The sequence below is a fragment of the Cucumis melo genome, chromosome 4 (assembly GCF_025177605.1).
Source record: "Cucumis melo cultivar AY chromosome 4, USDA_Cmelo_AY_1.0, whole genome shotgun sequence".
Classification (NCBI taxonomy): domain Eukaryota; kingdom Viridiplantae; phylum Streptophyta; class Magnoliopsida; order Cucurbitales; family Cucurbitaceae; genus Cucumis; species Cucumis melo.
In genome coordinates this window covers 4,674,146-4,692,493 of record NC_066860.1, presented here as the reverse complement: position 1 = coordinate 4,692,493, position 18,348 = coordinate 4,674,146, and the positions used below count along the sequence as shown (strand labels likewise).

Here is an 18,348-nt window from a genome sequence, read left to right as displayed (position 1 = left end):
CACCTCTCATAGGTGCTACCTTTAAGAACACTTTATCCCCTACCTCAAACTCAAGGTCCTTCCGCCTCACATCTGCATAACTCTTCTGCCTACTCTGAGCGGTATGCATGCGTGATCTGATCTTTTGTACCGCTTCGTTAGTAGACTGAACTAACTCAGGACCCATCAATCTCTGCTCACCTACCTCACCCCAGCAAACCGGGGATCTACAACATCTGCCGTACAGGGCCTCAAACGGTGCCATGCCAATAGTAGCCTGATAACTGTTATTATAAGCAAATTCCATCAAATGTAAGTGGGAGTCCCAGCTACCTGGAAATTCCAATGCACACGCCCGTAACATATCCTCTAAAACCTGGTTCAGACGCTCAGTCTGACCGTCAGTCTGTGGATGGAAAGCCGTACTAAAGTCCAACCTCGTGCCCATAGCAGTCTGCAAACCCTTCCAAAATTTGGAAGTGAAACGGCCATCTCTATCAGAAACAATCGACACTGGCACTCCATGTAATCTCACTATCTCAGACATGTACAACTGTGCCCACTTACTAGCAGTATAGGTGGATTTACCCGGAACGAAGTGCGCTGATTTAGTAAGTCTGTCCACCACAACCCAAATCACTGTAAAACCCCTCAGAGTTCTCGGTAGCCCTGTAATGAAATCCATGGACACGTTCTCCCACTTCCATTCCGGTATGCTCAAGGGTTGTAATAAACCCGCTGGTTTCTGCCTTGGTGCCTTAACCTGCTGGCACACCAAGCATTTACTAACAAATTCTGCTACTTCCCTCTTCATGTTACGCCACCAATAAACCCGCTTCAGGTCCTGATACATCTTCGTACTACCTGGGTGCATGGAAAATGGGGAACTGTGCGCCTCAGATAATAATTCTGTCTTAATCGCACTATCTGACGGAACACAGAGGCGTCTCTCAAACAACAGTCCACCATCAGAGGATAACGAGAACTCAGTCGTTTGCCCTGCCTCTGCTAGGCCACGTTTCTCAACCAGATAAGGATCGTTACTCTGAGCATCAATGATCCTCTGCCTCAAAGTCGGCTGCACCGTCAACTGGGCTAACTGCATAGTAACTGTCCCCACTGACACTGCAATCTCAGCCCGCTCGAGATCCCGAAGTAATGGGGCCTGCCGGGTAATAAGTGCTGCTGAATGTGACACTTTCCTACTAAGAGCATCGGCTACCACATTTGCCTTGCCTGGATGATACAGTATCTCACAATCGTAATCCTTCACTAACTCAAGCCACCTTCGCTGTCTCATATTCAATTCTTTCTGAGTAAAGAAGTATTTCAAGCTCTTATGATCTGTGAATATCTGTATCTTTTCACCATATAAATAATGCCTCCATATCTTCAAGGCAAAAACCACTGCTGCCAACTCTAGATCATGTGTAGGGTAGTTCTGCTCATGACTCTTCAACTGACGAGACGCATAAGCGACCACCTTACCCTGCTGCATCAAAACACAACCCAGACCCTTCTTGGAAGCATCACTATAAATTACGAAATTGCCAGAACCGTCAGGTACCGTAAGAACCGGTGCGGTAACTAACTTCTGTTTAAGGGTCTGGAAACTGTCCTCACATGCCTTGCTCCAAACAAAAGGAGCTCCCTTTCTGGTCAACTGAGTAAGAGGAGTAGCTATACGAGAAAAGTTCTCCACAAACCGTCGATAATAGCCTGCTAAACCCAGAAAACTACGAACCTCACTGACTGTGGAAGGTCGGGTCCAACCGGTGACTGCCTCTATCTTAGCTGGATCTACAGAGACTCCAGCCTTAGAAACCACGTGGCCCAGAAAGGACACCTGCTTCAGCCAAAACTCGCACTTCGAGAACTTTGCGTATAATTTATTATCCCGAAGTGTTTGCAAAACCATACGTAAATGCTCTTCGTGTTCGGCCTCCGTCTTGGAGTATATCAAGATGTCGTCGATAAACACAATCACAAAAGTGTCTAGAAACTCCCTAAACACTCTGTTCATCAAGTCCATAAACACTGCCGGAGCATTCGTCAAACCAAAAGACATCACAATAAACTCGTAGTGTCCATATCTGGAACGAAATGCTGTCTTCGGTACATCCTCATCCTTAATTCTCAGCTGATGGTACCCCGACCGAAGATCAATCTTAGAGAACACTGTGGCTCCCTGTAACTGGTCAAATAGATCGTCTATCCTGGGTAAGGGATATCTGTTCTTTACGGTTACCTTATTCAACTCCCTATAGTCAATGCATAGACGCATCGATCCATCCTTCTTCTTAACAAATAAAACTGGCGCACCCCAAGGTGACACGCTCGGTCGAATGAATCCCTTATCAAGCAATTCCTGCAACTGTACCTTCAGTTCTTTCAGTTCTGCGGGGGCCATTCTGTAAGGGGCTCTGGATATAGGAACCGTGCCCGGCTCCAACTCTATGGCAAACTCAACCTCTCTGTGCGGAGGTAACCCTGGAAGTTCCTCAGGAAAAACGTCCGGATAGTCCCTCACTACTGGTTCTGATGACAGGGATACATCCGCCTCTCTAGTATCCACCACACTCGCTAAGATACCCCAAGTACCCTGACTGAGCAGTTTACTGGCCCTGATGGCTGAGATTACCTGAGGCAACGACTTTGATCCTCCTCCCTTAAATTTAAAACTGACCAACGAGGGAGGGTTAAACGTTACCTCCTTACGTGAACAATCTATGCTGGCGTGGTTAGCGGCCAGCCAATCCATACCCAGGATTACATCAAAGTCCAGCATATCCAGAACTATCAGCGTTACCTCAATCACATGGCCTGCTATCTCAATCTGACATGCCTTCACCTTTTCCTTCGACAACATACATTCCCCGGAAGGAGTAGATACTGACAGAACATGGTGTAAGGGCTCTACCTCTAAGCGGGCATGCGACACAAATGCGGAAGAGATAAAAGAATGCGACGAACCCGAATCAAACAAAACTAAGGCGTAATGCCCCAACACTGGGAGCGTACCTGTCACTACTGTGCCTGCCTTCTCAGCCTCAGTCCTGTTGGTAGCAAAGACTCTACCCTGATGTGGAGCACCTGCTCCCTGATTCTGCGCGATCCCCGTGACTCTCAACGGGCATCTGTCAGCTGTATGACCCTCTTGCCTGCACTTAAAGCAGGTCCTGGTCCCGAATAAGCAACGGCCCAAATGGTGCTTCCCACAAGTGGTACACAACGGCTTCCCTCTGGCAGCCTCCCCTGCCTCAAAAGGTTTCTGCTGGAAGCTGCGAAACTCACCACCTGGTCTGAAATTCCGCTGTGGCACTGGAACAGGCTGCTGCTCAGCCTTCCTCTTCTGTCCCGACGTCGAACCTCTACCAGCGGTCTTAGACGAGTTGGCCCTCTCCTGTAAACTGAGATCCACTGCCAGGCGCAGTGCATCGGCATGAGTGGCGGGTCTGAAAGCTCGGACCAAACCCTGAATGTCCAGTCTGAGGCCTCTAACAAACTTGTCAGCTCAGGCCGCCTCAGTCGCTATCATCTCGGGAGCGAAGCGGGATAACATGTCAAACTCCGCATCATACTGCTCCACTGTCATGTCACCCTGCTCTAAGTTCAGAAACTCCTGCCGCTTGGCATCTCTCAAACTGGCAGAGAAGAATTTCGCATAGAAACTCTCCTTGAACTGCTGCCACGTGATCTGACTCACATCACCACCTAGCATCCTCTCTGTAGTCTCCCACCAGGCAGTACCTCTGTCAGTCAACATAAAAACAGCACACTGAACCTTCTGATCCTCAGGGCATTTCATGTAACGGAATATGGTCTCCAAGGACGATAGCCACATCTGAGCTCTGGTGGGGTCCTCCAAGGACCCATCAAACGTCGTGGGATTATACTTCCTGAAATCCCTCAGGTGCTTAGCCTCTGCCGACAACTGATCCGGCACAAACTGGGGTGCAACTGGTACCGAAGCCGGGGCTGGAGCAGGAACTGGTGCTGGAGCTGGCGCTGGAGCTGGCGCCGGAGTTGGCGAGGCAGGCTTCTGCTGCTCCCGCATTTGCATAATCATATCTCTAAACCTCTGCTCCATGGCGGCTAGGTCCGCATGAGTAACTGGCGCAGCCGGGTCAGGGGCTTGGGCTACAGGCTGCACCTCAGGCTGAACGCGTCCTGCTCCCCTTCCTCGGCCTCCTCGGCCACCCCTTCGTGCACCTCTCCTTGGTGGCATTTCCCTAACAACCACCAACGATTCCTTTAGTCACAAATGGTAATTGAATTTGCAGTTTAACTTAGGTAAGGTAATGCATGTAGAGTTATACATATACTTTCATGAGAGCGTACCTGACGAGCGGCAAGGATCGTTTCAGCCATAAGGACACAAAACACAGACTCACATTATAAGTCAGTCTACAGAACCTAAAACTTAGGCTCTGATACCAACTGTAACGACCCAACTTTTCCGGACTAAGCTGAGGTCACTACCAAATACCAAAACTCGACCATTCAACATAAAATTTAAAACGGACCAGATACGATTCATTAAAACATTATAAACCTTACAAAAGACAGTTTCGGGCCCTATTTTAAATAATTCAAAAGTCACAAAAATAAAATGTCAAATCACCAGTCCAAAATCACAGTCAAAATATTCTGACAAAATACATAGCGGAAGCGAAAGAAAATCAGACGCGTCCATATGGCCTTCACGCATCCTTCCTGCCTCTCGTCGGTCTGCCCCTCGCTGTACCCCTACCTGAAAAGTTAAAGAAGAGAAAGGGTGAGTATAAACATACCCAGTAAGGGACCCACTACTGGGCTCGTTAGGGAACAACAGTTAACTTCCTATTCGGGGGTACCCTACATAACAGTCTAGTGGTTCCGTAGAACGCACATATCAGTCTAGTGCTCCCGAAGGATGCACATATCAGTCTAGTGCTCCCGAAGGATGCACATATCAGTCTAGTGCTCCCGAAGGATGCACATATCAGTCTAGTGCTCCCGAAGGATGCACATATCAGTCTAGTGCTCCCGAAGGATGCACATATCAGTCTAGTGCTCCCAAAGGATGCACATATCAGTCTAGTGCTCCTGAAGGATGCACAATTCCGTAAGGCACACTACCCCATAGATGAAGCTAACCGTTACCCCTCAGTCCAAATTAAACTGTCTACATCAGTCACATCTCAACGGCATTCATATTACAGTCCCGCCATAGGCTTTGTCAGTCAGATAGTATAGGATTAAATATCTACACCCTCAGTTGCTTTATGCATTACCGATTCGCACACTAATAGGGAAACCCTAGGTCCAATCGACTAACCAACCAAAACCGGACTCACTGTCCTTCCCGTCCAAACTCCATGAACCACATCCAGGCCAGTGTTTAATACATACTAAACCGTAACTTTAAGGTCCATCAACATATAATTTCAATCCACAAATAGCAGTCACAGTATTTTCATCAGACAAAATATCATATCAGTACTTTAACAGTCAACACGCATACAGATATTCAGTACAGTCACTAACGTGTAATCCCCTGTGGATTACTACGGTTTAGCCTGGACTCGGGGTCCAGTAGTAGGAAAACCCTTACCTGAAACTCGGTTAAGCTCCTAGATCGAAACCACGCTCAACAGATCCACCTAAACGAAACACGAAAGTTTTAGTAGCTGACTTTAGTAGAAGCCGTTTTAAAAAGGTCAGAAGCGATATCCGTTGACTTACCCAAGGAAAGGAATCTATCTCTAACCAGGCCGGCCGCGGAACCCGAGAACTTAAGCGTCAACTCTGCACTACCTTCAAGGGAGAAAAGTAGGGCCATAACTTAATTCAACATTCAAACTCGAATTGGACGAGGTAACGTTAGGGAATTCATCAGAACAATCCTTACCGAAGACTCACCGTGAACCGAAGTGGAGGAAGGAAGGCTTAGGTGGCTCGGCTCGGCTCGGCTCAGCTCGGCTCGGCTCGGCTCGGCTCGGCTCGGCTCGGCTTGGTTCGGCTCGCGGCTCGGCTTGGTTCGGCTCGCGGCTCGGCTCGGCTCGGCTCGCGGCTCGGCTTGGTTCGGCTGGCGGCTCGGCTCACTCGGCTCGCGGCTCGGCTCGCGGCTCACACGGCTCGGCTGACTCAACTCGCGGCTCGCTCGGCTTGGGGCTCGGCTCGGACAAGGATGGCGGCTCGCTCGGCTTGAAGCGGCTGGCGGCTCGGCTTGAAGCGGGTTCGGGTCGGGTCTTTGCAGCGCGAAACGGGCAATCGCGAGCGGTGGTTCTCCGGCGTCCGACGACCGTGACGAACGACAGCTGGGAGGCGTCCGACGGTGGAAACAAACGGACAGACGGCGGTGGCGTTGGCTGTGTGCGAAACGGAGATCCGGCAAGCTTCACGGCTGCGATTGTGGGCTCGGGTTCACCGGAGAAGAAGGAGAAGAAGGGCTGAGGTCGCGTCGGCCGAAGGACAACCAAGCCGGAGACGAAGGAGCTGGCGGTGATACGGAAATGAAGAAGAAAGAGATGGAGACGGTGGGTGGCGGCGTCGGCGAGGAAGGAAGAAGGAGAAGAAGAAGAAAAAAATTTTCGGGGGAGAGAGAGGGGCGGCGCGCGCGAGGGTTTCCTTTCCCTTTTTTTTTTAAAAAATATATATATATATATATATATTAAAACATAATAAATATAATTAATATTAAAATATTAATATTAAATAATTTTAAAAATAATAATATATATTAAATAAAATAATAATAATAATAATAATTTATAATAAAACATTAATACTAATTAGTTATTATATTAAGTAAATAGTAAAAGGATAATGTAAATATTAATATTAAAAATTGAAATGACAATAATACCCGATACTAATAATATAATTAATATTATATTATTAAAATTCACTTAAAATGCGAAAATTTTTACCTCGAGCTTCGGGGCGTTACATTTGCAATGCAAAGTTTGAACTAGAAACTAAAGAAAATAATGTATGCATCATTGGTAAATATGGATTTTTAAGGAAATTAATGGATAATTAAAAATTAAAATTGGAATGTTTTGTATAAATTTTTTTTCATATATATGTAATAATATTGTGTATATAACGTATAATAAACATTATAATTGGATATATATTAAAATAGAAAGAATATCATGTGGTTGAAAAATAAGAAAATGGTGCAATGTATATTTTCAATAATATGAAGTATGTAACAACAGATAACTACGGAAAATAATGTAAAGATAATTCTTAGACATATGAAATTTTTTCCAAAATTAAGGACACGTTTATAATTGATATTAAAAATTTAACAACATTATAATATAAATTTTTTAATTATAAGTAAAAAACATAATAAATCACAATTAATCTAATTCAATAAAGAAAACTTGCATCTCTTGCGGTTATGACCAACATGTCCACAACGGTCACATTTAACGCATCTCTTGAACTCTAGTTTTGAAGGAATGCTAATCTTATTCGGTCGACCAATTGCACGTTTTACATTAGATAGAAGGATGACAATGGATATAATATCATCAGGTATTTGCCATTGACGATGATCGCCTAAGGAATTTATTACACCTCTATATATTGAACTCAAAGTGATATTCAAGTAAAGAGGTGAGACATATGACTTAATTGATAACTGTTTCATGGTGAAAATAGCACGTACATGCACCAAGGTATTTCCAATATATCCCACATCCTGCAACTCTACAAACTTTCGTAGGTAAGTAAATCACATATTGGGAGATTCCATCTATAACCTAGTATTTCATGTTATTAACCAGATTAACCTACATTGCAAATATAAAAAAGAATTATATAATGTATATATGAAATATTGTGATGTATATTAAGCATACGTAAGTATAAATAAATTGAGCATACCTTTATTGATCGATTACGCTCAATCTGTTCCCTTAATATACCTTCAATGGTTTTGGTAAAATCAGTCACTTGATAATCAGTTTCATTTCTTCGTTCAAAAAATCATCTTTGCAACATCATTCGCAAAATCTCAAGTATTGAACATATTGGTAACTCCCTAACTTTCAGCCTAGCAGAATTCAAACTCTCAGATATATTAGTGGTCATGACATTATATCTTCTATGTGGTGAGTAGGCACGAGACCACTTAGCAAAACCAATGGATTCAAGCTCCTCACGTATACCAAGGGCAGAAGATTCCAACAAACACATTTCGTGTTCAAAGTCTACAATATTAAAAGCCTTCCCACATGTATGAAATAAGATATCGACTATTCTCTTATAATTCAACTTCAGGTTCCTAAGTAAATGAACAACGTACATGCAATATAAAACGTTGGGAAATACTACCTCTATGACTTTGCATATACTTTTATGCCTATTATATACTATGACAACCTCATTTCGACCACCTATAATTATCTTCAATTGGTTGCAAAACCAGGTCCATGGGAAATCATTTTTATAACCCACAACACAAAATGCTAGTGGAAAAATCTGATCATTGGTATCAGGTGTTGAAGTAGATAAGAGAGTATCACTGTACTTATTCTTCAGACTTGTTCCATCAATAGAAATGACTGAACGACAATGTTGTCAACCAGAAATGGAAGTAGATAATGCCATGAAGAAGTAAAAAAATCTACCATCGGCATCAACTTTGTATTCAACAACATAACCTATCAACATAAAAAAAAATTTAAACATATGACAAAAACATGTTTAGGAAATAATGATGGAAAATTTATGAAATAAATGACTAAGTATATTGGTAAGATACCTGGGTTGTTGAGTTCCAATATGTATACAAATTGGGGTAGCATCTTGTACGAGTCCTCCGAAGATCCACGGATATCATCCAACATAGCCTTACGAGCACGTCATGCTTTTTGGTAAGATATACTTAAACCATGTTCAACATGAATGTAATGAACTATATCTTTGGGAATTGACAATTCAGAACCAACTAAAGATATTTTGTTCTTAATTAAGTCATTGATAACAGTAAAGGTGGCTTGTCTATGAACATGTATGTTCAAAATCAAACCTAGTAAGAACCCATAAATACAACAAGAAGCATGCAAGGACCATTTGCAATTTTCAATGGCGCATTGCAAAATCATAACTTCCTTGTTTGATTTCACAGTGACATATTGAAAATTGTCTCCAAGAGCAATGACTTGTACGCACTGCTTGAACAAAGATTTGGTTGAAAACATGTCCTGGAGTTTCAGTGCAAAGTTGGAATCTACCTTAAACATATCTATGTTTTTAAAAAATCGACCCATATCATCCACTACAAGAATTTTGGCCTTTAATGTCGGTTTAAAACCGACATCTTTGCGAGCGTTATTAAAGGCCTTTAATGTCGGTTGGGCTTTAATGTCGGTTTAAAAACGACATTAAAGGCCTTGAATGTCGGTTTTCAACCGACATCTTTGATAGTGTTATTGAAGCCCTTTAATGTCGGTTTGGCTTTAATGTCGGTTTAAAACCGACATTAAAGAGGCCAATAATGTCAGTTTAAAACCGACATCAAAGGCTTGTTTTTGTCCATTTTTAGAAATTTATATTTATTTAATTGTTGTATTATTGTCCATTTTTTATAAACCAACATTGAATCCAACAAGTGAAATTAACTACAAACTTGAAACTACAAGTCACATTACGTAGGAAACCATATTATTCAAGTCTGATTCCACCAACAATGAAAATGCTATTAGCACTTGCACATAAATCCCATTCATATCTTAAAGCAACAATAAATCCCATTCATATCTTAAAGCACATAAATCCCATATTATTCAAGTCTGATTCCACCAACAATGAAAACACGCTTGTAAAATTAACTGCAACCAAACAGAATTATATAAATTCAAAGATCACGACATTTTAAAGGTCTCGAAAATGCTTCTTCAAACAATTATTAATATTGGAAACAGGCACCAAATGCAGCAAGGGCTTGACATTCCTCTTCCTGAACTGTAGCAACCGAGCTCAAATAACCTGAAACCAAGTCACTCAAGAATCAGCTAAGAAAAATGACTATAAAAACCACACCACAGTTCACAGCATCAAAGCAAATTTCAATTTACTTGAAATGGGTATGTCAAAAGCATGGCAGCAATTTTAGAAGTTCCTCCAAGAACAGCATAATCACCGGAATTCTGTGTGAGAGACAGTTCACAATAAGAGACTAAGAGTTTCCATTTCACATTCCAAGGATCTAATGGAGTAAACTCAAGCCAAAAATTTGTACCAGTAATTCCCCGGAACTTTGAGCATCGACTCTGGTCCCTTTAGACCTTGAGTTGGCAATAACTTTACGGAGTTCTTCATAGACTGTAAATTGAATGGCACCATGAGAAACCTGCTGTAGCAACAAAACACATCTATGAATTGTTCCCATGAAATAGTGTAAACAGAATGTCTTTTTATGACAAACGTACGAACTCTTTCCCACTCCATAATGAATCCTCAAAGAGAGTGAGAGACATTGGAAATAAACAAATCTATTCTTCAAGCTCCGTCTCTAGATGAAGTAAACTTCTTTCAATGAGAGGGTTTGGCCTTCTTATTGTTTCCCTATTTTTATTCTTTTCTCTTGTTGATGAATTAATTTTTGTTTTTTCATGTTTACATAAAAGCCTTTAATCCTTGACAAGTCTAAATATCAAGGTAAAAATGGCTGACAAAACAACTGTGTTTGTGTGTTCGAGTGTGTGTGTATGTGAGAGAGAGAGGGGGGATGGGGGTGGATAAAATATTGAAATTTAACTGAAGTACAAATCATATGATCTTATAACTTACTAGGATAAGGTATATCCCAAAGAACACATTATTATTAATTGAATGAAAGACAGAAGGCAGACCATATAGCCCAGAATAAGGTTGAGCTTGATGAAGAGGACTCTGAAGCTGCATTCTTGTTTTCACAAGCCAAACTGGATTTGTGCAAAAACAAACCTGAGAAGTAGTACAATCACAGTTGTGAATATAATAAAGAACAGAAGTTCAAAATGATGAGGGCATAGAAATATTCTTCTAGTTAGTGCAATAAGGAAATTGTTCGACGTTCACAAGCACAAAAAAAACCAAGGACTTGAAACATGACTTAGAAATGATAAAGAAACAATAATGAGGCAACAAAAAGAAAGAGGAAAAATCGGGGGGAAAAAAGGTCTTAAACTCACCAAAGCTCCAGCTTCCGCTGCTGAAGCAAGATGAAGACTAGGACTCAAGTCCTTCTTTCCACTGTCAGAATATCTTTGTTTGGCTCTGCCATAGCTACAATACATTGAGGGAAAACATTTAATAGAGTTCCAAAGACTTGATGAAATGTATAGAAAAACAAGATTTCAAGAACAGGTTAGAAACATGATTTCTACTTATGAAACATGACAAGAAAACATATTTATAGTTCACTGTTTCGTAAATACATCTCAAAATAAAGTTAAACTTTAATGAGACCCAATAGCTGCCACATTAGTAACTATGAAAATCTAGTGAAGATCTCTCAGATATTTTTTCAAACACCTTAACTACAACAAAAAGGTTATACTAAGTTATGAAAAGTACTTAAAAATAAACAATCGTCAAAATAAAAGCTCATGAAAATTTCTCATAAAAACTTTAAGATAAGAAAGTTATTTGCTATAGTAAGAACTAATAAATATAGCTACAAAACTATGTTTAAGGTCAAATCTTATAAACATTACAACAATTAACTCCATCCAAATTAACAAAACAAATTAAAGTCACCAAGTAAACCAAACAAAGCAACATACAGGACATTAATGTTTCTATAGACTAGTGATCACCACAGAAGTTTCAAAATGGTCATGCAATTTCATCTAAACTTATCAAATGAACTTCATCCCCAAAAGCTATTTTGTTGGTGAAGTTCCAGAGTGATTACCAATGGACATCAAATTCCTTTTACCTCATATATAAATTCTAGTTTCCCACCTCTCAAATTCGTTATTATTTCAATCTCTATATTTCTCATTGTTTGGTTTGTCTCAATATTCCAAGAAAATCACAAAAGCATAGTAAAACGCTACGAAACAAAACGCTCCTAAATCCTAAACATCTCAAACTCATTTTCTCTCTCGTTACAAGAATTATAAAAGAAGAAACTTCAATGAAACAAAATTTAGTTCTAGAAAGAAAAACCTTGGAATTATGAAAGTCAAGGAAGCAAAATGTTTCGACCCAGAAGCACACGTGATGAACTGAGGTCTGAAATCAACTAGACATTTCGTCGAACACGTAGACTACAACTGGTAAATCAAAGGGTTAAGCTCAACATGCACGATTACCTTCAGTAACCTCCCCAAAGGAAGAAAACGCATCTTTCAACGATCTCTCGTCCATGGACCAAGACAACCCTGGAAGGAAAAGGAAGAAACAAGATCAAATTCATGAATGTAAAAGGCATCTGAATCAAGTGGGTGGTGCATCTGTGTAAGTGGATGGAGGAAGAGAAGCAAAATTCCCAATTCAAACTTACCATGAAAAGAATCTGAAAATTAACAAACATGTTTGATGCTCACAGCTTCACATTTTGAGAAAAAAGAAAATGTTGGTGATAAATCAGTATCCGCAAACCCCATGAAACTGAAAATTAGTCTTTCAAAAGAATTAAGTTTACACAAAGCAACATACAGTGATGAAAGAGTAAGCAAAATTCCCAATTCAAACTTACCATTCTTTTCGTCGACAACCCCAAAGCAAAAAACCCCAAAGCAACATCAGTGTTTGAAGAAAGTGAGGAGTGACGGCGGTGGTGGCGAGCACGAGCTGGGCATGAGGGACGATGGTGGTGGTGGTGGTGGTGCCAGCGACTCTTCGGAGAAGAAAGGGAAGATTGTTAGATGAGAATGAGGAGTGAAGAAGAAATTGGAAGGATGAAATCGTGTGGGTGATTGAGAAAGAGTAAAGTAAGAGAGAGAAAGTCATTTTTTATAAAATAAAAAATTAAAATTAAAATTAAAAAGGAGCTTTAATGTCGCTTTTCAAAACAAGGATGTTTAATGTCGGTTTTAAACCGACATTAAAGCTCCAGCTTTAATGTCGGCTTAAAACCGACATTAAACATCCGCATTTTCAAAAACGACATTAAAGCTCTTTTTTCATTTTTTCCAACCGACATTAAAGGCCAGATTTGTTCTAGTGATCATAGATTTGAGTTTGAAAAGAACTCGACGACAATGAACTCAAACAAATAGATAAATGGCCATTAGAATGAACAATAAGGACAATATGACACTCAACATTCGATGTTACTATATTGTAAACCCATTTAACATCATTATCATTCGTTATAGTCAAATCCTTTTTAACACATTCTATAGGATAGAAAAAGGTATCTATCAATATTGTTCATGTTAATAATACTGTCTAACTTGGATCTAAAGCTAGTGTACAATTCTTTATAGCACATATGTTCATTAACTATAATCTCGGATACACTAAAACTAACGTAATTATGCGATTCATTGAGAAAAGCATCGAAGTAGACTGCAATTCTGGCCATTTGACAAACATATTAGAAATATATGTAACTATTACTGGATGCCCAAATGTCTGTATTATGGTAAATAAGAAGGGGTATATATCTAAATAAGAAGATAACAGACAGATCATATTCGTCAATAAATGTATGACAATTTATGTATATTATTAGAAATATGGAGGAGTATATATTTACAAAATCAGAGAAGATAAATAACTCATGTATCTTAACTTATATGTCTAAAATACATCTTCGGGAATATAATGTTAGATGTTCTATGAATACAATGATTTAATAGAGTACAAAACATATAAAGAATTGAGGAAGAGAACTAACCGAGTGTATGTGAAGGTGGATGAAATTGTTGAAGAAATTGAATGATTTCTGGTAAAGAATGTAACGAATGAGATTTCTGGCGAAGAAAAGAAATTCAATTGATTTGCGACCAACTAACAAAAAAAAAAAAAAAAAAAAAAAAGAACCTGGATGAAATTGGTTAAGAAATAAAATTATTATTTGGTGGAGGATCAAATGGAATTGGTGGAAAAATTGATATACGAAAGGCGGCCGAAAACAGTTAAGAAATAAAAATTGATATACGGAAGGCAAGAGATGACGTAAGATGAATAATTAAAAAATATATTTTTGAAAAAAATTCCATATTAAAACGTATGTTATTAAATTATCATCTAAAATCAAATATTTAAGGAAACGTTTTTTCATTAATATAAATATTTCATATTAATTAAAAACATAATTAAGAAAATTATATTTTACACAATAATAATATAAATAATGTAAATAAGGAAATAATTAATTCTTTATTTCGAATTTGTTATATAATTAATATTAATTATAAAGATAAAATCATCTTTAAAATATATGAATTTTTAATTAAAGTAAAAAAATCATAATTTAGGATTTGTGTGAAATTTCGTAGTCAAATTAGATTTTTCCTTCGATCTTTCTACAATCGAAAAGGGCGGGTTATACACCATTTTGGGCCTATCGGTCAGACAAGATCACCAATTAAGGCCCATTTAAAATAGCCCATCGTATGTGGGCCTCCTTTCATCAAACGTTCGTTTCTCTATCGGAAAACCACTCACCAGTCAAATAATACTCGAACTTCTCAACCACATTCGCCGGAAGTGACACGAGAACTCCCATTGCCTTAACATCTCCAATCACTGGCAAAAACAAGCAGAAGACATGGCTAGCCAAAGGGCTCATTTTAAGAGGCTTCCCTGACCCAAAATCTAAGTCCTGTAATCCCAATTTCGTCCAATTCGATATAACCAAAGTGGCCGACAAGTCGGCTTGGAGACTTTTTGTCCTTTAGCTGAAAGATCATGGACTTGACGTAATCGTCATCGACGATGGATTTGGCGTTTTGGACCAAGCGAACGACGGTGTTTAAGTCATGCGCAAGGGTCAATTGGTTGACTGAAGACTGGGCACATCCGAGAACGATGGCATTCCCGTAATAGCTGCGAGGGATTTTGGGGGAAAGTCTGTTCGGATATTAACAGAGAAAATAAGCTTGATGTGAAGGGAAGGGGGGAGATCGAGGGAGCGAACAGGTGTAGGAAGCTAGGGTTTGGAAAGTGGTGCAGTTGGAGGAGGGTTTTAGGAGGAGGATTTGAGATGGGGTGAAGATGGTGGAGGAAGGGATCAAGGGCTGAGAATGGAAGGATTTAGTGATGTCGAGGTGCCAGTTGGGGCGTGGGGTTTTAGTATACTGGGGCTAAGGGAAGGGGATTTTGGTGGGGTTTTGGTGTTGGTAGTGAGATAACACGTGGCGGCTGTGGAACGGTGGGTTTAGTGGAGGGGAGAGATTATGTGGGCCCAAGCATGCAGAAATTGGGACGTTCCGTGGCCATCGCATAATCAGTGATTGATTGCGGTTGTTACAATCATACCACCGCACCGGAGATACGTTACCTGAAAATTCTCTACTTTCAATTCTTTTTTTCTTGGTACATAAATTACAAAGAAAAAAAATTTCAAAAAATTTCAAAAATGAAACTTAAGTGAAAAAGTAGAATCGAACCAAGAGATTCATTTATGGAAGAGGTTTATATAGAGTTAATTTTCTAAACAAAAAATAAAAGATTACTAATCGAAACGGCTTTTAGTCATGAAAATGATCTAGAATAAGGTAGAAAATTAAGTTCACAAAATCGGCTAAAGTTTATTGGTTTGTTTCTACATGTTAACATTTTAATTTTTACACTTCATTTGTACAATACTTTAGTAGAACTGTTGCAATTTGATTATTTAATTAATAATAAAAACATTGGTTAAATGATGTTATAATTAAAACATAATGAAACTACTTTAATATACAAGTTAAAAGGTACAATTTAAAATAATCTGTCATAGTACTGTTTGTTGAAAATTAAACATATTTTAAATAAATAAGTTATATGTGAGTTAATTTATGTAAGTTAGAGAAGGATGTGAGTTAAAAATGTTAGAGTTAATTTAGTAAGAGTTTCACCTTAGTTAAATGTAGGATTTAATTTGTTGTATTTAATTGTGATATGAGTTATTCTCATGACAATCCTATAAATAGGATTGAAATGTTGTAATCTAAATTATCCAAGTGTGAGTTGAATACACACAACAAGTCTTCCAAAAAGGTTTTTGTTTTCTATCAAAAATTCTATTTGGTGATTATTTATTTGGGGTGCTCATCAAACGCTTCCAACAAAGTGGTATCAGAGCTTGAGTTTGGAGTCAAAAAATTGGTTTTGCAAATGGCAAACAACAATTTAGTTCCCTTCCAAGTACCTCGACTTACGAAAGAAAATTATAGTAGTTGGTGTATTTGAATAAAAGCTCTACTTGGTTCACAAGATGTGTGAGACATTGTTAGTACTGGTTATGAAGAACTAGAAAGTGATGCAGCTTTGAATCAAGCTCAACGAGAAGCTTTACAAAATACAAGAAAAAAAGATCAAAAGGCTCTTACCATCATTCATCAAGCCATCGATGATAACAATTTTGAGAAAATTTCTGGAGCAACTACTGCATATCAAGCATGACAAATTTTGGAGAATACGTATAAAGGAGTAGATCGAGTCAAGAAGGTTCGCTTTCAAAAATTGAGAGGTGATTATGAATCACTACATATGAAGGAGTCTGAATCAGTTTTAGATTATACTTCAAGATTGCTAGCAATAGTAAATGAAATGAAAAGATTTGGTGAGACAATAAGCGATGAGCAAGTAGTAGAAAAGATACTTTTCTCATTGGATGAAAAATTTAATTTCATCGTTGTAGCTATTGAAGAACCAAAGGATTTGAGTACAATGTCCATTGATCAACTTATGGGTTCTTTACAAGCCCATGAAGAGAAGCTTCTTAAGAAGAACAAGCAGATGACTGAGCAACTTTTTCAGTCAAAGTTGAAATTAAAAGACAAGGAAGACAACCTAGAAAAAGGAAATCGAGGTCGAGGACATGATGGTAATTGTGGACGTGGTGATTTCAAAGATCGAGGTCGAGGAAGCTATGGTCAAAGAAAATTTGATGAGAGTAATTCAAACATAAATTCATCCAGAGGTAGAGGAAGACAACATTATTCTAGGTCAAGTGGGGAAAGATCAAATAATGACAGGAGGTATGACAGAAGACAGGTTGAATGTTATAATTGTCATAAATTCGGCCATTATTCTTGGGAATGCAGAAATAGAGTTGAAGAAAATGCAAATTATGCTGAGAAAGATGAAGAAAGCGGTGATTCCTCATTGTTTCTAGCATGCAAATGTGCGGAAACATGTGAAAACAGTGCATGGTATCTCGATAGTGGTGCAAGCAATCACATGTGTGGAAGTAAATCAATGTTCGTGGAACTTGATGAATCTGTTGGTGGCGATATTGTATTTGGTGATGCTACAAAAATTCCAGTCAAAGGAAAAGGTAAAATTTTGATCAATTTGAAGAATGGGAAGCATGAGTTTATCTCTAATGTTTATTATGTGCCTAATATGAAGAACAACATTTATAGTTTGGGGCAACTCTTAGAGAAAGGCTATAATATTTTGATGAAGGATTATAGTCTTTTGATAAGAGATAATCATGACAAAATTATTGCTAAAGTGCAAATGACGAAAAATAAAATGTTTTTATTAAACATTTAAACTGATGTTGCTAAATGTTTAAAGTCATGTTTGAAAGATCCCAATTGGATTTGGCACTTGAGATTTGGGCATTTGAACTTTGATGGCTTAAGATTATTAGCCAGGAAGAACATGGTGAAAGGGTTGCCATATGTCAAACATCCAGATCAACTTTGTGAAGGTTGTTTTCATGGCAAACAATCAAGGAAGAGTTTTCCACAAGAATCATCTTCGAGAGCAAGGAGACCACTGTAGTTAGTTCACACGGATCTTTATGGACCGATCAAACTAAGTTCTTTCGGTAAGAATAATTATTTCGTATTATTTATTAATGATTTCAGTCGAAAAACTTGGGTTTACTTTGTCAAGGAGAAATCAGAAGTATTTGGCATGTTCAAGAGATTTAAAGCTCTTGTTGAAAAAGAAAGTGGTTATTACATTAAAGCTTTGAGATCAGACAGGGGAGGTGAATTCACTTCAAATGAATTCAAAACTTTTTGCGCAGAAAATGAGATTCGTCGACCTATGACAGTTCCATTTACTCCTCAACAAAATAGTGTTGTTGAAAGGAAGAATCGAACAATACTTAACATGGCTCGAAGCATATTGAAGTGCAAGAAGATGCCAAAAGAATTTTGGGCACAAGCTGTTAAGTGTGCAGTATACTTGTCAAATCGTTCCCCTACTAGAAGCTTATGGAACAAAACTCCTCAACAAGCATGGATAGGAAGAAAACCATCC

At 38.9% G+C, this 18,348-nt stretch overlaps 1 protein-coding gene and 1 long non-coding RNA gene across 5 annotated transcripts; both read right to left on the bottom strand.

Moving 5' to 3' along the window:
- Window positions 1-7,965: 7,965 nt before the first annotated feature.
- On the bottom strand, window positions 7,966-8,828 carry LOC127148820 (uncharacterized). Its single transcript, XM_051083186.1, has 3 exons — window positions 8,744-8,828; window positions 8,610-8,642; window positions 7,966-8,543 (listed from the first exon to the last, which is right to left on the bottom strand). Exons 1-3 carry the CDS (start codon window positions 8,826-8,828, stop codon window positions 7,966-7,968), a joined length of 696 nt encoding a protein of 231 aa, XP_050939143.1.
- An 881-nt stretch (window positions 8,829-9,709) lies between these two features.
- LOC127148827 (uncharacterized) lies at window positions 9,710-15,266 on the bottom strand. Of its 4 annotated transcripts, none has more exons than XR_007819958.1 (8): window positions 14,590-15,266; window positions 13,817-13,864; window positions 12,671-12,811; window positions 12,476-12,582; window positions 12,139-12,353; window positions 11,157-11,250; window positions 10,223-10,929; window positions 9,710-10,130 (listed from the first exon to the last, which is right to left on the bottom strand). It is a non-coding gene; the product is annotated as an uncharacterized LOC127148827 (long non-coding RNA). The 4 variants fall into 4 exon arrangements; XR_007819957.1 differs by having other exon boundaries at window positions 12,476-12,520; window positions 13,817-13,929; window positions 14,590-15,236; XR_007819956.1 differs by having other exon boundaries at window positions 12,476-12,520; window positions 13,817-13,892; window positions 14,590-15,235.
- Window positions 15,267-18,348: the final 3,082 nt, after the last annotated feature.

Bases quoted from the DNA above. Each gene is read 5' to 3' on its own strand.
- LOC127148820 (XM_051083186.1), bottom strand. From the start codon at position 8,828: ATGTTGGATGATATCCGTGGATCTTCGGAGGACTCGTACAAGATGCTA. The intron at 8,643-8,743 runs GTATCTTACCAA...TTATGTTGATAG, and splicing joins ATTGGAACTCAACAACCCAG to GTTATGTTGTTGAATACAAA. The intron at 8,544-8,609 runs GTAGATTTTTTT...ATTGTCGTTCAG, and splicing joins ATACAAAGTTGATGCCGATG to TCATTTCTATTGATGGAACA.